The sequence below is a fragment of the Choloepus didactylus genome, chromosome 19 (genome assembly GCF_015220235.1).
Source record: "Choloepus didactylus isolate mChoDid1 chromosome 19, mChoDid1.pri, whole genome shotgun sequence".
Classification (NCBI taxonomy): domain Eukaryota; kingdom Metazoa; phylum Chordata; class Mammalia; order Pilosa; family Megalonychidae; genus Choloepus; species Choloepus didactylus.
The window spans coordinates 18,053,671-18,077,700 of NC_051325.1; the positions used below are offsets into that span (position 1 = coordinate 18,053,671).

At 36.0% G+C, this 24,030-nt stretch overlaps 1 protein-coding gene across 6 annotated transcripts in view; it reads right to left on the bottom strand.

The window, feature by feature from the left end:
• MACROD2 (mono-ADP ribosylhydrolase 2) overlaps positions 1-24,030 on the bottom strand; it is a 2,227,780-nt gene that overhangs the window by 97,560 nt on the left and 2,106,190 nt on the right. For all 6 annotated transcript variants that reach the window (XM_037811787.1, XM_037811788.1, XM_037811785.1 and 3 more), the window contains one exon: positions 13,871-13,948. In XM_037811787.1, the coding sequence (XP_037667715.1) occupies positions 13,871-13,948 (78 nt within the window). The remainder of the gene's footprint in view (positions 1-13,870; positions 13,949-24,030) is intronic.

Consider the following 24,030-nt stretch of genomic DNA (forward strand, 5'->3'; position numbering starts at 1 on the left):
ATATAAGTGTACTTTCAAATTACTGATCCCATGCAACATGCCAGGGTTTGCCTGAAAGCTTCATGTATATTATCTCTAATCATCACATTAGTCCTGTAAAATAAGTACTGTAATCCCCATTTTGCTTTTAAGAATCACAACTAGGTCTGTCTGACTACCAGCCCCTTTTTTCTTGGTGTTTTTACTGAAAAATGTCTTTAGTTTGACTTTTAATATGTAAATTGAGGTATAATATGCATATAGTATAACACACAAATTGATTGTACAGGTTCATTGCTTTTTACATGTATACATGTGTCTCCCTGTGCAGTTACTATTAAAATTAAAAGCATTTCTGACACAACAGACTCCCTCTGGCTGATATCTGCCCCCCAAACCCAACACAGGCAAAAAATATTTATTCTGTTTTTGAAATTCATAAAAACAGAACTATATAGGATGTGCTATTTTGTGTCTTTTAACACAGCGTTTTGTCTGTGAGATTAATCCCAGTTGTTGCATGTATCTGTTCATTCTTTTTCATTTTATATACTATTCAAGTGTCTGAATATACTTTGTAGCATGGGCATTGGATTGTTTTTAGTTTCAGTTGTGAAAAACACTCCTAAAACATTCTTGCACTTGTTTTTTGGTGGAGATATGTACTCATATCACTTGGGTATAAAGGCAGGGGCGAAATTGCCAAGAGATAGGGGAGATATGTTCAACTCTTGGATTCTGCCTAACAGTGTTATAAAGGATTTGTTCCATTTTACACTCCCACCAGAAATGGAAGTCCAACATGAAGGTGTTGGCAGGCTTGCTTTTTCTTGAAGTGTTCCAGTAATCCTCTTTCATATGGCAATCTGTCTCTCCTTGTGTGTGCTCCTCTGGTTTCTGCTAACTTCTGGCTTCTCCTCCAAGTATCCAATTTCCTTTGTTTTTTAAGAGCTCCAGCCCTGTGGGATTAAGGTCCTCCCTGATTCAATTTGGCCTCCTCTAAACAGGATCTTTGAAGATCCTATTTACAAATGAGTTCACACCCTAAATAACATTTTCAAAGGTCACATTTACAAATGGTTTCACACTCACAGAGTGGGGGTTAGGACTTTTATATGTCTTTGTGGGGAGCATGACTCAATGCCTGGCACCCTGCTATGGGTCATTTGGGGTACAATATATTGAGTGACACTAATTGGCAGACATGGCAGGTGCTGGAAATATCTTGAGAGAGATGCAGTGCTTGTCCTCACAAGGCAGACACTTGCAGGAACACAGGCATTATATTTGGAAAAAGGTCAATCTTGTGAACATGTGAAACTTTTTGAAAAATTCGCTTTTATCAGATTTTTAGATGGCAGGAAACTGAGAAGGATAGCTAATATATTGGAAAATGAATGCAAGATTAAAATACTCTGAATAGGCTAAATTAAGATGAAATCTAACAAGGAAAAATGTAAAATTCTAAAATCATGTTTATAAAATCAGTTTCAGGGAATCAGGAGTATATCAACCCAATTTCTGACAAAACCAGACACCCAGAAAGGTTCTGCATTCCAGATCTGCTCTAGATAAACACTGGACTGAAACCAGAAGTTTAGCTGAATGGAAAGGAGGTTTTTTTTATCAGCCACATAGAAAGATGAAGGGAATATTCTCAGTTTATCTCCTGGAAAAAATCCTGCCTGGACAGCTATTCCAGTTCTCCAAACAAACAGGGGACTATCAGAAATTGAAACATAATATGAGGAGAATTATGCTAAGGGATAAAATACTTCTATAAAATATTTATTCAGGGAAACAGAAACTTATGTAGAAAGAGTCTTTGTATTTGCAATGAAATATAAGGAGTCAAAGAACTGATGAACAAGGGAAATGAAAAGCTCGACTGAATGGAAAGGAAGACTGAGACAATAAGAAAAATATACAAGTCTAAAAATACAGAGAGACTATTAACATCTGCAATGGCTGTTGTAGTAAGAGAACACAATACATTAACAATTTAATGTTTTAGAGATCAAACTACTGAGTTCAAGTTCACTAAGGAAGCAAAGGCACTGAGAAAAAACGGAAATATATGACGGATACGGAGGATAGAATATAGATGCAGAATTTCTACTCTAAGGATTATGTGGAGAATAAGTAGAATTTTATCGATATGATGACAACAATTAAATAACATGTTATAAGGTCTAAAAGGATTGTAGAAGGTAGAAAATGATTTCATTTTTTGTGACTGCCCACACACATACTATTTTTGTAGCAGGGCAAAGACTGGAAGGCTATATATCAAATGTTAACACTATCTTTGAGTTGTAGTGCACTTTTAATTTATGGGATTTTTATTTTGTGAATCTGTATTTTGTAACAATTGCATATTCTGTAATGTAATAGTTACAATGAAACAATTTTAAAAACAGAAAAATGTTCTAGCTAAAAGGTGTATGTGTATCTAGTCAAATCCAGTGACTTTTTCTCCGTTCATAAAATATATGTGCTCTAGAAAACACTTGACAAATAGAACTGTTAAACATCTCTTTCTTCTTGAATAGGCTTTTTTTTGTCTTTTTTTTTGTCTTTTGGCCAAATCACCTGCCATTCCCTGTGCTCTGCATACAGCTTACTATTTCCTAAAAACATTATTTTCTGCCTCTGTGCACCCTTAGAGTGTGTTTCAGTGGCCGAAATACCCATTTTTACTCCTTTCTGACCTTGTGAAATTCTTATCTTTCAAAACTCAGCCATCAATTTACCTTTGCTATGTAACATTCTCTGAATCACTGGAAAGAATTGATCACTTCCACATCTGCTTACTGAGCTCTTTTGCCCATTCATCTATTAATTATTCTCATCTCACTATGATATAGTTTTACCTATATTGTCTATTATGTGAACATCAAGATAGAAATTGTTTTATTCATATTGTTCTTTCCAGCACCTACTAATAAATCAATAAAGGTCTATTTGATTGGCCCTCTCTTATAGCCTTCATCAAATTCTATGAATAGTCATGAGGGACTGTATTGTGCTTTCTGTTGCACTTTTGAGCAACCAGGAAACTGCCATATGCCACAAAGCACTCCACAGACTGTATTTGTTACAAAGAACCCTGGAGAGTGGGAGTAAGGAGAACTGGCTGTTAAGCAAGTCACAAGCTCCTTGGGCTTTCATTTCATCATCTGAGTTAGATAATCTCTTAGGTTCCATCTATCTTTGTCATTATGTGAACCTATGTATCCTGGTGAAGTGCCCAGTGCCCGCTGACAGACTGTTGGGTGGATGATATTGAGAGGGAGCTGCACTGAAGTTCCCCATTACGGAGGGAGCCTCATTCTATATCACCATTGACACGGGGAACTGACCATCGTGCCTGCTCCGAGGTCACTGCTGGGACTCTGAACTCATGATCTGTGATCTGGCTTGTTCTGGACAATGAAGGGAGAGCAGGGCATTCAGAGAGCAGAAGCAGCCAGTCTAAGGAGCCACGTGCCCCTACTCCCACCGTCCCACCTGATGGGAATTCAATCGGGAATGTGAGGATCACAATTTCAGGCTCTGAGGACTCTGTTGATTAGGGGCGCTGCACTGGATGGGATGGTAGCCTGCAGCTGCTGTTGGACACGAGGGATCTTCCATGACTAGTGTGGCCTGACACTTCCCTTTGAGGAAGAGAGACCCTTTCAAAAGCTTTTGTGACTGTTTCTCTCCCCTGCTGCCCTTCCGATCTGTCTCACTTATGTTTCACAGTTTTTGGCAATCTCTTCTTGAAACTGAAGCACATCTATTTTCTTCTTGCCCATGTTTCTGAAATAAAGCAAGTAAAATGTGGAGGAAATGAGGTACACAGCTGTGAACTCCAGAAATGATCGTATTTGCTCTTTACTGATCCCGGCCGGGATCTGGCATGTTATATGAATATGAGATGTGGTGAGCTCCTTACCCTGCACCCAGGCTTGCTGTGTGTTAATTCTGACTCCTTTTCTCTTTCAATGCACTCAGACATTCCACTTTTCTACTTGCTTCTTGGCCCCTTAGGGGCAAGACTTATGTTTAACTCTCCATCTTCAATTTAGGGAATTCCCCCCACCTTCTTCTGCCCTAATCCTTCCTGGCAGAGGGAACAAAAGAACACAAAGGATCCCACAGTTTATATATATTTTTTTCATACAGTGAATTCAATCAGCCATACTAATGGGAGGGGACCATTAGAGCAGATAATCCAAAAATCCATTCACTTTTCTTTTGAAATAGATCACGTGATTGTTTCTTGGTACCCTGGTAATTAAGTTTGGCTCAAGCTAATACTTTAATTAATTTGCATAAAAATTGGTCTAGGGTCCTCAGTCTGGATTTAAATATTTTCTAGGGGATAAACCAAAACTCATTTTATAAATGGACTGTTTTTGCACAATAGCAACAACAATATAGTTCTACTGTTTGCAGATTGTTAAATGCTCAGGTTTTTGATGCTTGTCTTAAAGAGAGAACGGAAATTGTGCCCTTTTGTTCAACTTTAAACTTGGTTGCTACTAATATACAAATTTTTACTTTTACCATGTCTGAAGATACCCTACATTAAGAGGAAAAATTAAACCTAGATTTGTATGAATTTGATTATCTTACAGACATTTGTTTACTCGTAGAGACAATTAAAACCTACTTTCCTAATGTAAATTATTCTTAAAATTTTTTCTTGTAGTTAACAAAAGAAATACAATTTCCTTAAAGACACATGGAAAAATATATACAAGTATTGAGAATTATGGATGATTTTAGAACTAAGGGATAGCTAGTCACTCTTACCACTGTGAATTGCCATCTTTCTTGTGTTTGTGTGTTTGTATACCCACATACACATAAACAGACATATATACACATGTATAAATATATCTGGGGATCAAATTGTATTTCCTGCTTTTTAAATTTCATATTTCTATAAGCATCCTCCACTATGATTACAATTTCTTTGGAATTATATGTATATCATATATCTATGTATAATGTATAATATTCTATTCATGGATGAACTTTTGGATGTTTTCTTTCTTTTTTTTTTGGCTATTAAACACCATATTGTAATAAACATTTTTGTGAATAGATATTTTGGTCGGTATTACTTTAAGATCAATCCCTGGAAGTATAATTAATTCTTGGATCAAAGTTTATGAACATAATACCTTTCATTAGATTTTGCCGAAATTGCTGATAAGGAGATGGTATTCTTAGTCTCCCACCAATGGTTTGTTATTGTGCTTGAAAAACCTACTCCTACCAATCCTGTGTGCTTTCAGTCCTACTCTAACTTTTCTGGTAGTCAAAAAGAGATGATATTTCTATCAAGTTTTATTTGCATTTTTAAAATAATACAGAAATAGGGCATCTTTTCAGATTAAAATGGCTATTTGTATTTCTTCTGTGTGTTACCATTTTGAATCCTTAGCCCAATTTTCACTTGGGTTGCTTATTTTTACTTCTTCTTACCAGTTTATGAGATTTTTTTCAATAAGAAAATTAGTTTTTTTGTTACATAAACTGATAATATTTTTTCCCAGTTGTTTTTTCTTTAGAATCTAATTATAATCTTTATCATAACATTTATATATTCAGATTTAGCCATTTCCTTGCTTTGTGACACATTGACACAGATATACAAACACTTCAGATATAAATGTATGGTGTGTATTTTATGAAATATATGTAGACAGTCATGGATATATGGGCATAAATATTCACGATTTAAATGGCAGTCCTTATTTCAGTATTAAAAAAAAACTTCTTTCAGTCTAGTACTTTATAGTTTAATTTATATTTTTTATTCTTGCCTCGTCTGGAATTTATGTCAGTGTAAGGAATGGGGTTGGCATTCAGCTTTATTTTTCCAAATGGCCAACTAGTTGTCCGAATGCCATTTACTGAGTCATCTATCTTTGAAACGTCAGCCTGAATATATACCAAAATCCCAGATCTACTTTGGTCTGTTTCTAAACTCTTTATTCTGTTTCATTGATCAGCCTGTCTATTTCTACAGCAGGACCACACTACTAATCATATTTTTCAACATTCCATGTCATTTTAAGACTATTTGTTCTATCATTGACTGATAATATTACATTTGTGAGTCTCCCATTGTATTTCCAAGAGGTTCTATTTATAGAGTATCTTGCCACATCATCTTGACACATAAAGACCATTCGCTGTTATATTTAATCAGGGATTTAAATTTTTGTCAATGTAGTATGGTATTTCTCACTTGAGTCATTGTGCTAAAATTCTACCTAGATGATTCTAAAGTAGTTTTCATGTTTTCTTTTGAATTTCTCTTCCCCCGAAGTACACATTTCCATTTTAAGTGTCTACTCTTATTTTGAATTTAATTTCAGTCTGAGTAGTTTTCACATTTAATAAAGTACTCTCATTACATTTAGTATCTGACTATTTGATCTGTGTTTCTGTTTTCTTTTATGCATTGTATTTTTTGTTACATTGCTATTTTTTATTTGTATTACTGAATATACTCAGTTTTGATGTTATCTTTTTTGAAAGCCTATAATTCTATTTTCAATTGTCATAAAATTGTTCAAAATATTCTTTAATCTAACTTGGACCATCAGAATCCATATAATAGGAATTTTAGTTAAGGAGTTGAGTTGCCTTTATGGCAATTAGCTTTAGGTACAGTGCAATGCTCTCCTGCCTCTGATCATAACCTTTCTTTTATAAACCCTACCATTGACACTTATTTCCTTTTTTTCCTCCCTCCCTCCCTTACTCATTTCCTTTCTTCTTCTTTTTCTTCCTTCCTCTTTTAAACACTTTATTAAAAATGCAACATACATACATAAAAAAGTTCAAAAATATACGGCTCAATTTAAGTAAAACACACAAAAAAACCATATCACACATATCTCAAAACTATATATCATTATAATAACCAGAAGCACCTCCTCATGGTCCCTCAAAACCAGTACCACTTCCCAAAGTTTAATCAACACTAACTCCCTAGATTTTCTTTACTATTTTTTTTTTTACCGCTTGACCATGCCTCTCTAAACTGCAGCTAATTTTTCCTGCTTTTTGATCTTGATATAAATGGAATTGTACAAGATACATGTTTCTGTACCTTCTTTAGTCTCTTATATTTGTGCGGCATCCATGTGTTTGCATGTTTGCAGCGTCTTCATTTTTATTATTGCATTGTTTCCAATGAGACCTCTGGGTCCTCCTTATCTCTCTTCCTTTGTATTAAACTTGTCTTTTACCTCTGGCTCCTTTTCAGATTTTACTCTTTACTGGATTATTATGTGTGTGGATACTTGCTGCTTATCTTGGGGGTTGTAGAACTTCTTAAATTTGTGTGTTTATTGCTTTCATCAAATTTCTGAAAAATTCAGCCATTATTTCTTCAAATATTTCATCTTCCCTCCCCATCCTAACTTCAGAGATTCCAAGTACATGTATATTAGGCCACTTGGAATATTTTCACAACTCAAGTTTACTCTTCTCATTTTCTTCAGTCTTTTTTTTCTTTTTGTGTTTCATTTTGGATAGTTTCTATTGATACATCTTCAAGTTCACTAAGTTCTTCTTTTAATGTATCTAATATGCCATTAATCCCAGCAGGTGTAATTTTCATCTCAGATATATATATATATATATATATATATATATATATATATATATAGACAGATAGATAGATAGATAGATATAGATATATATATTTACCTCTAGAGGTTCACTTTGGGTCTTTTTATAGCTTTTTTGTGCCTCTGTTTAACATGGTCAGTCCTTCCCTTAGCTTTTGAAGGTATGTAATACAGTCATCATATTTTTTTTTATTAGAGAAGTTGTGGGTTTATGAATACTCATGCATGAAATACAAGACTTCCATATACCACCCTATTACTAACGCCTTGCATTGTTGTGGTACATTTGGTACATTTGATGAAAAGCATATATTTATAATTGTACTATTGAGTAATTATATCATCTCTGCCATTTCTGCATTGACTTGTATTAATATTTTCCTTCTTATCTCATTTTCCATGCATCCCCCTGAGTTTCTATACGTCTTATGAGCAGACACACTTCCTTTGGTCCTGTCCAGTCTTTTCAACAGTGCATTGCTGCTGCTTGTCAAGGATTGTGAGGTGTCTGAGATTTTACCCTACTTGGAAGTTCACAAGTTAGCCTGCCACAATCCATGGATGCCGGCAGAAGACATAAAAATCTTGGGTCAGAGACAACGAACATTTTATCATTCATTGCAATAGCAGTAGACAACCTGTTCTCTGAGCCCTAGTTCCCACAGACGATGTGAAGAGGGTCACACAAAGTGAGCTTAGAGAATCTAAATCTTTTCTAGTAAAAATATGTGTATTCCTTGCTCCACAGGGAGACACTTTATCTTCCATGGTTGCCGGCTATACAAAGTCCTTGAAAAGACTGGCCAGGACCAAAGGCACTGCTCACAAGGCTAAAGAAACTCAAGGAGATGCATGGAAAATTGTCTTTCAATACTTCTTTGCATGCTGGTAATTCTGTGGATTTTACTCTGTTGGTGTGAGATACATTTACATTCCTATAAATATTCTTAAGCTTTATTTTGGGATGCAGTTAAGTTACTCAGAAACAGAACTCTTTACTTCTTGACTTTAAGCTGTATTAGGCAAGGTTCTCTGGAGAAACAGAACCAACAGGATAAATGTATGTGTTTATATATATATATATGTATATAAAGAGATTTATCATAAGGAATTGGCTCATGGGATTATGTGGGCTGGCAAGTCCAAAGCCCATACAGCCAGGAGAGGCTGGAAATAAGAGCCTTGAAAGAGTGTTTAAATCTTAAGTCCAAATTTCTTAAGGGAAGCTGGCAGGCTGGAGTTTCTTCTTCTGGAAACCCTCCGTTCTTTGTGTTTAATGCCTCTAACTGATTGGAAGAGGCCCGCTCACACTATTGAGGGTAATCTCCTTTACTTAAATTCAACTGACTTGAGATTACGAGTATCCCCACAGTACCATCTAGGCCAGTGTTGACTAACCAACCGGATGCCATAACCTAGCCAAGTTTGCACATAAAATTAACCATCACGCTGACAATGTGATTGTGAAAACCATATGGACCATACTCCCCTTTGTCCAGTGTATGGATGAATGAGGAGAAAAATGGGGGCAAAAAAAAAAAGACACCCAAGAGTTCTTTTTTACTTTAATTCTTTACTTTTTCACTTTAATTCTTATTCTTATTATTTCTGTTTGTGCAGTAATGAAAATGTTCAAAAATTAATTTTGGTGATGAACTCACAACTATATAATGGTACTGTGAACAACTGAATGTATGCTTTGTATGACACTTTGTATGTGAATATATCTCAATAAAATTAAAAAAAATTAACCATCACAGAGGACAGGAGCGGTATTTAGTCTATCGCTAGTTTTTCACCACTATTGAGGCAAAATCTTTCTGAGTCTTCTACAGTATTGGGGTTTTCCATTCTGGCTGGTGGGAACAGACACTCTTTCGAATCCTGTGTAAACTCCAGGTATCACTCTCTTAACTCCTTTAGTGTTCTTGATCCAGTCCTGGGTAGTTTCCTTATATGCATGCACTGATCAGTACTCAGCTGGAGAGGTGAGGGGTTCCTTCTGTAGCCCTCCAGAGCTTTCCTTCTGGAGAACACTCTTCTCTCCTGTACTAGTCCTGTGAACTCTAGATGCCTTGGCCTCCCCAGACTCCCAGCTCTGTCTCTTCAACTTGGAGTTGCTTGGCTCTGCCTCAGTTCCCCTCTCTGCCATTGCCTGGAAACTCTCTCCACGCAGTCAGCTGGGACAGTCACAGGGCTTACCTCATTTCCCAACTCCCAGGCATCACTGAGACTTTTAACAAACTTGGAATATTAATTGGTATTTTAACCTTACATGACAATGGTAAACATTAGAACACTTAAATTCAATTTGCCATATCCCAATAAATGTACTATTTTTCCTATGTATATCTTAACTCTTAGATGATGTTATTAATGATTTATACCATCAATATTCATTTAGACTTATCCAATAATTACTGTTTACCTTGTTCTGAATTCCTTCCTTCATCTTTGACCTTCTATTTTGGGTGACCTCCTGCCTGAAGATCGCCAGAATTCTTGGTAATGAACTCCCCATCCCCCCTTTGTTAGGAAGATAGGGGAGTGTTTGAAAATGTCCTTAATTAACTTTATTCTGAAACACATTTTTCTCCTGAGTTTAGAATTCTTTGTTGGCACCTATTTTGTTTTGTGGTCTTTTTGTTTCCATTACATATGCTGAAAAGTCAGCTACCAGTCCAGTTGTTATTCCTTTGAGATTACTTTTCAGATACTCTGTTTATCTTTGGCTTTCAACAGCTTTACCATGATGGGCCTAGCTGTGGATTTAATTTTTTAAACAAACTTTTTATTTTGAAATAATTGCAAAATTACAGCACATTTGCAAAAATAACATAAAACCCATCAGAGAACTCCAACATATGGACTCCCCACCTGAACATTTTTAACTTTTTGCCACATTTGCCATATCATTCCATCCATCCATCCATCCACCCATCCATCCATTTTTCTATCCATCTATCCATCTGTCCATCTATTTTTTAAACATTTGAAAGTATGTGGTTTCATACTCCTTGAATACTTAACGGTTCCATGTATTTTTCCTAAGGACAAGGATATTCACTTATATCATCACCTTAAGTACAGTTATCAAATTCAATAAATTTAACATTCACATAAAGCTTACAGTCCATATTCCATTTTTTTTTCATATATCCCAATAATACCCTTTAGGGCATTTTCTCTCCTATTATTGGATCCAGTCTGGAATCATGTATTTCATTTAGTTGTTGTCTCTTTAGTCACTTTCTTTTTAATTTTTGATTGTGGAAGCATATATACAGCATGACTTTTCCTATCTCAACCACTCCCAAGCATACCAGTGGAATTAATCACATTCACAGTGTTGTGCTACCCTCACCAATACCCACTACCTAAACTTTCCCATCATCCCAAATAGAAACCTTTACCCATGGTGCCTTAATTCCCCATCCCCCCAAACCTCCCTTTAACCTATAGTCTACTTTTTGTCTTTATGAATTTTCATATTATAACTATTTCATAAGTGGAATCATACCATATCTGTCCCTTTGAGTTTGACTTATTTTACTTAACGTCTTCAAGATTCTTGTATGTAGTGGCATGTATAGGACTCCATTCCTTTTTATGGCTGAGTAATATTCCACTGTATATATATATGCCACATTTTGTTTATCCGCACATCTGCTGATGGATATTTGGGTTTCTTCCAACTTTTGGTTATTGTCAACAACACTGCTATGAACATTGTTGGAAAATATCTGTTTGAGTCCCTGCTTTCAATTCTTTTGGGTATATAGCTAGAAGTGGGATTGCCAGGTCACATGGTATTCCATGTTTAACTTTTTGAGAAAATGCCAAACTGTTTTCCACAGTTGCTATACCATTTTACATTTCCACCAATGATGTACTAAGGTTCCTATCTCTCTACATCCAAGCCAGCTCTTGTTATTTACCTTTTTTTTTTTTTTTAATATCCATTCTCATGAGGGTAAGGTGGTACCTTGTGATTTTGATTTGCATTTCCTTAATGGATAATAATGTTGAATATCTTTCCATAGGCTTATTGGCTGTTTAGATATCTTCTTTGAAGAACTGTCCATTCAAGTCCTTTGACCATTTAAGTGGGTTGTATGTCTTTTTGTTGTTGGGTTGTAGACATTCTTATATATTGTAGATATTATACCCTTTATCAGATAAATGTCTTCCAAATATTTTTCTTTTCACTTTCTTGTCCTTTGCACAAAATTTTTTCATTTTGATGAAGTCAAATTTATTGTTTTCTTTGGTTGCTGTGGATTAAATTTTAATTATTCTGCTTGGAATTCAAAGAGCTTTTTGAACATGGGCCTGATGTCCTTCATAGATGTAGGAACTTTCTCATAATAATCTCTTCAATTATTGCTTCTACCCAATTCTTTCTCTCTTCTGTCTCTGGGATTCCAATTACAGTGATAGATTTTTATATCTCTTCCTTTTCTTTAGTGATTGCCAGCAAGCCCTTTATATATATATATATATTTTTTTTTTTTCTTCTGATATAACTTCTAGTTCAAATTCTTTCACCTGTGTTTAATACAATAAATCCATAAATCCATCCATTGAATTCTTAATTTCAGTTATGGCCTTTTTAAGTTCTAGACTTTCTTTCTTTCCTCCCTTTTTAATTTTTTTGTATTTCCAGTTCTCAGCTAAAATTCTCAATCTTGTTTTAATCTCCTTATATGTAGTTAGCATAATCACTTTATACTTTCTTAATAACTCGAATAACTCTAATATCTTCAACCTATATGGCTTGCTTCTCTTGTTTTTTATTTGTTTGCTTGTTTTTCATGTTACCTAGTTTTCTCATTTTTCTGTTTTTTTGTGTATAAGTGTGCTGGGCATTATATCTTACAAATTGTTTATATAAATGTTTTGAGGACTATAAAAGTCTTGTTTAGCTGGTAAATATTTACATTTTATTCCTCAGGTGTTTGGGGGTGGGGGAGTGGGGCAAAAATCTGTGCTGGTCTTAATTCACTTTGGGGATAGAGATGATTTTGACAGCAATCTTTTGGAAGGCTGATCTACTGCAGCCTCATTCTTTTATTAGAGTACATGTCTTTGGGTTCCAACCCAAAATACTAAGAGGTTACTTGGGCCCCTTTGTTCTTTTTTGCCATGGGACTTCAGACCCCTTTTGCAGAATCAGCAAATACTCTAAGGTAAAAACAGCTTTAAATGTTGGGGTTACATCTCTGGATTTCTGTCCTCTCCCAAAACCTAACACTTTACTATCTTGTCAGCTCTATGATGTCTTTAAACAGATTCTGAATTTTCTCCATTCAGGTTGTCTAGTTGTCTTAAGTGGTAGGATTGTTTTAAATTATTTAGTCTTCCATTACTGATAGCAGACATTTTGCTTTTCCTCCATTCCTTTCTTATTTTTAAACAATATATGTTATAATTTTTCAAGAAAAAAATATTTTGGTAAGCTATTTTGATACCAAATCGGAAACAATTATTTAAACATTTCCATACATTTGATTATTCTCTTACCATACAGTCCTTGCCAATTGTGTCTTTCTCCATCTTGAATTTTGCCTTCCATTCTCTGTTTATTGTTTTTGTGCAGGTCTTGTTCTAGTTTATTCACAAAAGATACTGGGTGACATACTTTCTTAATCTTTGGTAACTTACATTTGTTTTCCCTATATGCTTTAAAAGTCTCCCTTTATCATTGGCCTTCAGAAATTCCATGAGGCTATGTAGGTTTCTGTTTTCATTTGAGTTTTTATTATCTTTATAAATGTAACATTTAATCTCATGTTTTAGCAGAGGGACTGGTTTGCATTAGGAACACTTTTTCCTGTTACTCTTCTAAAGTTTTCATTATTTCTGCTTGTTCTATTCTCTTTTGTTGGTACTCCAATGATATGTAGATTTCATCTCCTGATCTATTCTCCACATGTCTCACATTTATTCGCATTTGATGATATCTCCATTTCAGTAGTTGCAAATACAATGTCTATACTTTCTAGGCAGGAAACAAACATAAGTAAAGCCAGCCTGGTATAAAAATACTGAGTGATGAGGGTTGTGGAGAGTCAACATCCCATCTAAAGGTGGCAGCTACAAGTCAGCTGGTGTTCGGCTCCAATAAAATATTACCAGAATACCAGTTTTTTTAAATAGAAAAGCTCAAAATTTGTTTTTAGAAATGTAGTATTTCCCAGCAGGTTAAAAAACAAAACAAAACTGAAAAAAGGTGTCTCACAGCTTACCACTGGGTTTATCTTGGTCACACACAGAATGATCTTTTGCTTCATCTTCTTTTGTAATATTGTCATCCTTTGAGGAATCTAACGCAAGAAAAAGCAAAACCTTTATTATCATTTTAAATGGGGAAATGGCAGTTTTCAGCCCTAACATGATCTATGTTTTGGGGGTAGTCTTCATTTTTAACAAATAATCATTAAAAAATTTAATCACATTTATCAATTGATAAGCTTTTCTTAAAATAGTACCACATAAGGTGTCTGCACAAACGTGGAACATTCTTTTGGCAGTGAAGAAGGAAACACAAGAAGGATCTATGCATGAGTGAAAGTATAGGAGTATTGTGTGACAGAATAAGAAAAGGCAAAACAGAGAAGATTAAAAGAATATCTGATTTTAATGTTCTTAGTGCTTCCATCGCTATAGTTCACATGTAGGGACATTGAGTCTTTGAAAAAGCCAGTTGGAGAGTCTTGAAAACCAGAGGTAATTAAGCTCATCTTCTTCAGGGACTGTATCTGAAGAACAATAGCATCTGGAGAAAACAAAACCTCTGTTCTGTGTAATTTCATCCTGTCTGTTGTATAGAGCATTTAAACATAGACTCGGCATAAGCTCATCTTTTCTGTTATATAATATACTTTACAGGAAACAACGTGCCTAAAAGGATTCTGATGACTGTGCATTCTTGGAAAGCTAGAAAGGGCCATTTGGCAAATGTTCGAGGCCTCTCTGGAGGCTCTTAAAAAAACCATCACGAGTGGAGATGGATAGAGGTGATGGTAGGACATTATTGTGATGTAATTAACAGCACTGAATTATGCGAGTGAATGTGGTAGAAAGGGTACATTTAGGGTTGTGTAAGCCACTAAAAGGAAAGCTATGAGATAGAGGGACTGTATAACATAGTGAACTTTGTTGTGGGTGATGACTGTGGTCATAGTATGTATATAAGAATGTTCTTTCATGAACTAGAACAAATGTACATCAGTATTACATAGTACTAACAAACAGGATGGTATATGGGGAAAAAACACCAATTGCAAACTATAGACTGTAGTTCACAGTAATATTTTAATATTCTTTCATTTGTTGTAACAAAGGTACCACACCAGTGCTAAGTGTCAATAATAAGGGGGTGTAAGGGGTGTGGGGTTTCTCTTCTTAGAGTAATGAAAATGTTCTAAAATTGACGTACGGTGATGGAAACACAATACACAACTCTGAATATATTGAGAGTGATGGATTTTATGGTGTGTGAATATATCTCAATAAAACTGCCTTAAGAAATGCCATCACGAGGTGTGTGTGAGTGGGTCAGTAGGAAGACAGAAAATGGGCTTGTCATTCATTCCACAAATATTTATTAAGGCCCAACTATATGCTGGCTACTGCGGAGGCAATAGTGAACAAAACATGCTAGGGAGAATGGTGAACAAAATATCAATTCTCTGCCTTTGTGGGGCTTACAGTCTAGAGGATATGAAAGTAGCTAAAAGGCTGGCAATCCAAGGATGTCTAAAAGTCATAAGCCAGTTTTGTCTGCATGAAGCCATGGAGGTAGGCTGACTCCTCTATTACTTACAAATGGGCTCTATACTGAGTTCTTATCTCTCCATTGAGTTCTAACTACCTAGCAGAGTGGAATAGATGGAGTCTAAAGTAAATCATTCTTTCTTTGTTTTCCTTTCCATCTTCCTACTTCCCCTTCATCCCTCCCTCCCCAAACTTGGAAATAACTTTAAATGATATGGTTCGGAGTATTCTGAGAAGTTGTTTCGTCAATCTGCCATAAGCAGTATTTGATGGACAACTGAGAAACCTGGGTCGATAACATATGACTCAGATTTAATAACCAGTGAAGCAAGTATACACACAAAGTGTATGGTTTTAATTAACTGCAAATAATTCCCCCAAGGCAAATGTTTAATTATCTGCACAGCTTCTTATTTCTTTCTGAGACCAACAATAAGTTAAAAAGTCCAAATTTGGAAGCAAAACTGAGCATCGTCATTTTCCAAACTATCTCTCTCATGTCAAATTGTTTTAGAACAGATCCCATTAAAATATGCCTTTTTAATGTTGGAGCTAATATACGGATTAAAAAAATCCTTTGAATACTCTTTTTTTCACATTAACATTGAACATGAAAAATGATTTAAAAATGTGCTATCTGGATCAGGCAGGCTACATTTTAATTTTGGAAGTGTTTTGGTTTTACTTATTTATAGAAAATGGTATCATTTGATATGTAGTCTTGTACAACACTCATTTCTCCCAACATTAACTTTTTAAGATTATCCAATATTTTGCATGTAGCTGAAATGTGTTCATTGACACTGAACAATAATTCATCATGCTTTCAAACTTACATAAATATTATTTTTCAGGCACCAAGTATTATATAAAATGCTTTTAAAAAGTGATTTACACTGGGCTTACAAGTTCATGGTCTATTGATTTGCATAGGATGGGTGAAAAGCACTTAAAAATTAAATCACTTGATTGTATCTATTTTGTCATCAAGAACTGTTTAGCAAATTAATTTACCCTTTAGTTTCAATTTCCTTGGGGATTTGCTCTGACATTGCTAAGGTGCCTTCTGATCTTACTGATCTAATCTAGATACTGCATTTCATTGAATCTGAGCACCATCAGTCGTTATTTGTACCATTATTTTATGTAGAATTAAGGGGAAAATGCTGCCCAATGGACTACACTGTATTATTAATGCTAAGATATGTCCTGATCTTAGAAATAAAATATATGGAAAAATGTGCATCTTAAATTGATAAAATAAGATGTTTGAGTATGTTTTATGTATCAACACAAACAAAAGATACATATCTTTATATGATGACAAGGATTTCACATCAACATGACTGATCAATAATCTGAAGGGAATTAAATCCAGGTGTTAAAACTATCTCATATAGCAAAACCCACAGGTTTTCTTTATCTTGTATATGAAACTCTTATCCAGAAATGGTTCCACCTCTACATATACCAAAAAGGTAGGATGAAAAGTATACATTCATAACCAGGTGGCTATGGAAGATTGTTTTCACTGTAGTTTCTCCGCTAAAAGTCTATTTGAATTTCTAGACTCATAAACTTTGGCAAGATGGATTTGATCCTGAATGTTTAAAATCATGGTTCCTATTACATTGTGCATGGTTGTTGGTTTCAAAATGACAGTGCAGCTTCTTAGCTCAGGAGGTGATGAAAACTGTACTGTATATGTCTATGAAATTATTCATAATGAGAGATAGAAAAGCATATATAGCCAATGTATATGGTCACTAAAAAGCTTATTACTTCTATGTAAGTTCTATAAACTACCATGAAAAATATATATACTGAAATCTTGTAGCACCTTGGATTCATACTTTTTATTCTAAAAATTATCATTTAGTAATGTTCAAAAAATGTAAAACAATTATCTAATTCTTAGATTCAATGTTACTTTAGTAGCAGAGAACTAGAATTAAATTTATATGTAGATTCTGTCTTTCAAAATATTTAAGGTCAATGTCATATTGGAGAATTTTTTTCAAATGCTAATATTAATCAAATATTTGAGCCAAAGTTCTAAAGATAGATTTGCTTTTAATATTAAGAAGAATAAAAAAAGAAAAACTTTCATCAAAAGTCCCCACCTTTAGAAAGTTTAAAAAGGTTTAAAATAATATTTAAAATACAGTAAAATAAAATAAAACAAAACAAATTCCAAGAAAGATCACCTTTAATGTCATCAGTTACATATATCTACACAGAATAAGTACATGTATGGATTTAAGCTGTGATGAAAAGTGATGAAACTATCAAATTATTTAGTAAACATATAAAAATTATAAATTCAAGTGAGTGCTAGCTCAAAGATGTTCCCTTAGAACTAAAGATCTCTAGGGGACCCCTGGATATACTCTAACCATCCATAAACCCTTTTGAAATTCAATGCAGAATGTACGCATACATTCATATGTTCATTTTCCTGGGAGGAGATATCTTCCATCATATTCTCAAATTCTCATGTTCCCTCTCATAGGGATCCATGACCCCAACCAGGTTAAAAATAACTAAAAATTTTTACTCTAATACCAGTGACACTGCTGTTTTACAAAATATTACCTACAGAGCTTGATGCCCACTCCCTGAACTGATCAATATGGAAAATCTTGAATTCTTATGGTAGATTTTACTTAGGAAATGGCCAAAAATATATAGGGATGTGTTTAGTGAGTGAGGAAGACAATCCAGCTGACAAAAAAAACCATGTTATATTCATCTCCAATTGTGATGCCAAGTATAAAACTGAATGATATTAGCTGTCTTTGAAGACAGTTTTGTAACAGGTCTACAAAAATCATACAGTAAGAGAGGTAGCCCCTGACTATTACTGAAAGTGGTGATAGGAGGTAATTTTTATGTGAAAGTTCTGATGGATCTGAAAAAAAGTAATTGCTATAGCATAAAAGATTTATACACAAACACCTACACATAAAATAATTTTTCTCTGTAATATGTAAAAATACAAACACTAAATGAGTACCATAGTTTGATGCAAAAGTTGCATAGAAACATAATCCCTTGGATTTTGGAATTTTTTTGTGTGTGTGTCTTGTAAACTGATTTGATTATACCCAGCAAAACATTTATCCTGACTTATTCATTTGAATCTCTGGTTTATTATGTGCAACAATTAAAACAAAGTAGTTTTTCCTCTTTTCTCCATTTGAGCAGTGTGTTAACCACAAAAAACTAGAGAATCTCTAGCAGATAATCATGGTTTTGTTGAACCTTTGCAGTGACTCTTCTTCTATATAAGAAAAATATATCCTGTCACACGTTTCCAGAGTATTCCAACGAACTGTTGGGTCCCAGTGAAACTGGATATATAAGGCTGAACTATATTTACCTGAAAGGTAACGGGGTCTGCAGAACAGGACATCAAGCTGGGAGTCAGAAGCTCAAGTGAGCTTTGTGGGTCATTTGTCTCCATTATGCTCTCATTAACCCCCATTAAAAGGCAGCCAATCATGCCCAGAGTTGTGGAATCCAAGTACTAACAGTCTGAGGCATAGCTGTGAAAACTACTGTCTTGTTTAACTATCCTTGTTTCTATTAGAAAACACTTTCCAAATTCCAAACACTAACTTTAAGACTGCCTGTTCAGACATGAGAAGTCATGTAGCAGAAGAATTTCTGTTATTGTCAATACCAGCAATTAAGAATATATTATTATGGTGAGAGGAAAACTGGCTTGTGATTCTGTATTTACACTGCAAGTTGCTTCAGAACTCTGGGAAAACCCATTCACCTCACATAATTTCAATTTCTGCACTTAAAAACCTTGGGTTTTGAACCAGATAATCTAAGATACCTTATGAGCCTAATCAGCTGATTTGTTCAAATTATCTCCTTGTTCCCACAACACTTGTCTGTAAATGTCCCCACTCCTCCCTTGTCATTTGCCTTCAGTGGATAGTTGTCACTCTGAGATGTTCACTTTCTTTATAATATCAGTTAATAGCAGGGGAAGTGCTGTGTTGTGACAGTACCACCCAGGCCATCTTTAAATCAGTGACTTGACCAAGAAGCATCACAATGTAAAACAGAACAGCTGGATGCGAAGCCGTGTTGGCTGTGATGGAAAAAGAAATGCTTAATTACTCTTTCCATCAAGTTAATTTTTCCCCTTTGGCAATGTAAACAAAGGCAAATCTGCTCTTATTTTCAGTTGTCCGTGACTTGGCGGTTTCAGTATCCTTGACCTCCATCCTTCTAATTCCTTTCTGATACTGCCTCCTTTTCCCGTGGCTAAGTCTCGCTCTGCAGGTTCTCATGACATCATTTTCTTTTTTTAAAAGCTGACCAGGCCACAAGCATTAAAAGTAAGTAGCCATGGTACTAAATGCAAACTGGCTTGGAATTCTATTATAAAGTTGATCTGTAAGTCAGGGAGAGTGCAAGGTTTTATTTACACTGTGGTTTAATTTGATCTGCTAATGAAAGGTGATTGTGATTGTACTACTGAGAGGACTTTCCCTCTTGGGGGAAATGATGAATGCTTTTGTGGCCCTAACTCAGGAGCGCAGTCTCTGCCTAGCAACTGGTCACTATTTGTCATTTATTTTCATGGAGAAGTTGAGGTCGAGGCAGTGGACAGGATCTGGTTCACATTTCTAGGCTCAGGTAGTTTTCACTCAGACTTGGGGACAGAGTGGTGGAGATGCCCAGACCTAGGCTGGTGAGATGCAGGGTTTCCTAAGAATCTTCAAGAACTAAGTTATAATCCTTTTTGGGGCATGACTTAAGCCTTTTTCCCCCAAATAATGGAAAGGGACATGTTTGGAGTCTAAGATAGGCATCTGTGCCCTTTATGGGAATTGCTAACTTTATATGAGCTTCAAAGACCTGGATAACTTTAACACCTCTTTGTTTTTCATACTTAGAAGGATCCACAAACTCACCCAAATGAAAAAAAAATTAAAAATGAAGGGCTCATCATGAGCCTCTATCCTCCCAGGTCTTAGCTTTCATCAGTCTTCTTTTCTTCTTATTTTTATTGTTTTTAACTTTTTCCCATTCAGTTGAATACAGTTCTAACAATGTGGATGGCTGCAGAGTGAGTGGTTCATTATATGGATCTACCACTAGCTATTTTACCATAGCTTCTATTGTTGGATCTTCAAACTAAATCCAATTTTTGGCCACTCCAAGTAATCTTGCCTTGTTGTTGTAGGAGAGTTCCCAAGACTGGATTCACTCCCCTCTTTCAGTTACTTCTTCCCAGCCCTCTCCCATCTCTGAGGTCCTTAGATAAAGAGGGAAAAACAGAACCAGCCCATGTCAGCTCTGTGTTGTAGTACATGATATCCCACTCCTGTCCCCTTGGGCTATTCCAGAGGTTGTTGTGGATGGTTCCAGTAGATGGCCTCTGTTTCTGAAACCCCCTGAGGGTTTTCTTGCCCTGGATGGGACAGAAGTACCCAGGAGTTAATGCGTCCAGAGCAACCCCCTTCCCAAAGGATTCTGGAGAAAAATACCCATTTCCTCACCCCTCAGTGGGACAATTCTGAATGTGTTCTATACATCTCTAAGAGGACTGGATCCCCCAGTTCCACTCTGTAGCAACCCTCTCTTTAACGCACCATCCGTTGGCTCCTCCCTTCCTGGCCTCTCTTCTCTATTCCCTGATCTGTGCTTCCTGGGACCACCTCCCGAATAAATTTTTAGCACCCTCATCCTTGTCCCAGCATTTGCTTTTGGGGAACCCAAAGTAAGACAACCTAGATAGTCCCTAACCTGTCTCACCATGTAGCAGCAAAAATGTAGATGCTCACCCTATTCTCCTGACTTATATTCTAATGCTCTCTTTAGGCCATGCTGTCTTTAATTAGGGGAAGGTGGGATAAGTGCCTTTGGAACCCTGGTGCCTATGCCCACAGTCTGCTTGGAAGAGCACCTCATGTAGATGTTGCCACATGTCACACCACACAACACTGATAGCTTGATAACAGATGGCTGATCAGGGACAGGCCCAGGGAAGCCACATATGGGTTGGCCAGCAGACCTTAAGGCGGTCTGACATGAGAGCTCCATCCACCAGGAGAGAATTAATATTAGAACATGATGAAAAGGCCCAATTAGGTCCACTGTTTTGGAATGCTTGGAGGTAAAATATATAATGAAGATTTCAAAGCAGAGAGTATTTTAAAGGTGGAGATTCACTGGAAGAGAAGGGAAAAACTGTAAGCCAAGGATGGGGTGGAATAAAGAAGGAATAAGGGTAATTTGGTAGAAAGGGTAAAAGAAGGTAGTGAAGGCTTCGATATTAATTGAGGGGAGCCTTGTTAGAGAAGTGGAGTTTCTAGGGGAGCTGCCATTTCCTACTGGATGATCCAGTTCTGGGGTCACATGTGATGACTTCTCCACTCTCTTTTGTACCAGCTGAGGTAAGCTCAGTGGGTATCTCTTTTACGCACCTTGAAAGAGTCTAAACATTCACTTTGTGGCTCTTGCAATTTTATTATCTAATTTTAATGTGATATATACTTTAAGCATTTCTAAAAATCTTTTTATAAATATTATTTTAGAGGTTTAGCATTCTATTAGATCCATTTCTTAAAACAGTTACCCTTTTAGTCAATTCAAATGTATAGCTCCCTGATGAACATGGTACACAGGTTGAAAGATATTGTACCAAGGAGCTTCCAGAAAGTTAAAGAGGGGAAAAGCCTGGTCATACAGAATCAAACAAGTTCAGTAAATTTCATATTCAAATATGACCCTGGTGGAGGGAAAAACTCAGGTGATACCTGGTGTCATAGGAAATGGGGTATATAGAGGCATTTGTATGATGAGGACAATGTTTTGTCTCGTACACTGAGAAAAATGTGTTAAAACAAAATCCTGTAAAATACTATTTTATGAGGACCCTGGGAAGTATACTAAGCATTAGCTTGAGAGTATTATTTTTCTATTTCCAGGAATATTTTTATTTTAATCTACTACTATTTTAGATGAGGGTTAACTATAAGTACTAAAAACATTATAATATATTTTCCTAATGCAATGACTGACAGACATTTATGCATAGCCATGTTTGGATGCTTTATTTAAATTTTGAAAGTTAGTTGATCAAACTGGTACCCCTCCTACACATCAGAACAAAGTCTGATTTAAAAATGGATTTAGAAATGGAGTCTTCCCTAAAAGCAAGATTCTCTTTCCTCATTTTGGGATCAAATTTTAATTGATCTGTAACCTGCATCAAATCATTAATATTTATATAGCATGAATAAAATAGTGATAATAGAATCTAGGGTGATAATTCAAAATACTTAATTATTGGCATTGATATTGGCCTATCAGAATGGACATGTCCATAGCACTGGGGCAAGGTCCTGGAGCCCCCTGGTGTGCTTGGGATGGCCGGGTGGTGGTGGGGAGGAGTTATTCGGGAAGAGAAAAGTTTAGTCACTGTTTGCCAACAACATAGAAATGCCAACCACCATGTAAATATTTCAGCATTTTAATAATCCTTGCAGTGGTACCAGTGTGTGCTGGCAGAATATCATCTCTGCTTATCAGTTGTGTCAGTTTTGGATCTTACATAAAATGACTTACACGCATGTACTGTGTCTGGATTATTTTGCCTCAGCATTAGGTTTGTGAAATTCATTCATGTTGTTGCATAGGAAAGTTAATTTTAATTGTATTGGGAAGGCTGGTCATAGCAATAGATATTATGGTGAATCTCATTTGAAGAGTGAAAGTTTTTTTCTTTTAACACAGAGTAAACATTCACTGCCCATACCCTCAGCCCCCAACTTTCTTCCTTGCTACAGCAGGTCTTAAATATTAGCTGTTTGCATCAGAATCACCTGGAGGGCTTGTTAGCGCAGACGGCTGAGCTCCACCTCCAGTTGCTGATTTGGTAGGTCTGGAGTAGAGCCTTTGAACTTCTAACAAGTTCCCAGGTGTCTTAATTTCCCAGCTGCCAAAGGAAATACCAAAATATGGGTTGGCTTAACAATGTGAATTTATTGGCTCATGGTTTCAGAGGCTAGATGGCTTGCTTCCTCCCAAGGTTATCTTCTGGCTGGACTGCCATCTCTGGGTTTCTTTGGCTTTTCCATCATGTGGTAATGCACATGGTGACTTCTCCTTTTTCTGCCAGGTTCTGTTGACTTCCAGCTTCTGGTTGTTCCCCATGGCTTCTCTTTCTGCACCCAATTTCCTTTGCTTATGAAGACTTGAGCCAGATTGGAGTAAGGCTCACCTTCATTCAGCTTGGACACACCTTAACTAATACCATCTTCAAAGATCCTGTTTACAAATAGGTTCACACCACAGAACAGGGGTTGGGACCTGTGCATGCCTTTCCTGTGGGACAGGATTAAATCCCCAAACCAGGTGAGGCCAGTGCTGCTGCTCTAGGCCCTCTCTTGGGGCACTGACTACTGCCTTAGAATATACTGAATTTGTTAACCAAAGCCCATCTGTATACATCTGTTTTCTGCCTTTAAGTCATCTTTCATTTAAAGCAGGATTTTTTTTTTTTTTTTTTTTTTTTTTTTTTTGATAAACATCCTCATATAGACTGCCCACAGGTTTTCCACTTCAGGGAGGGTAGCATCTCTTAGGTGGTGAGGAAGGA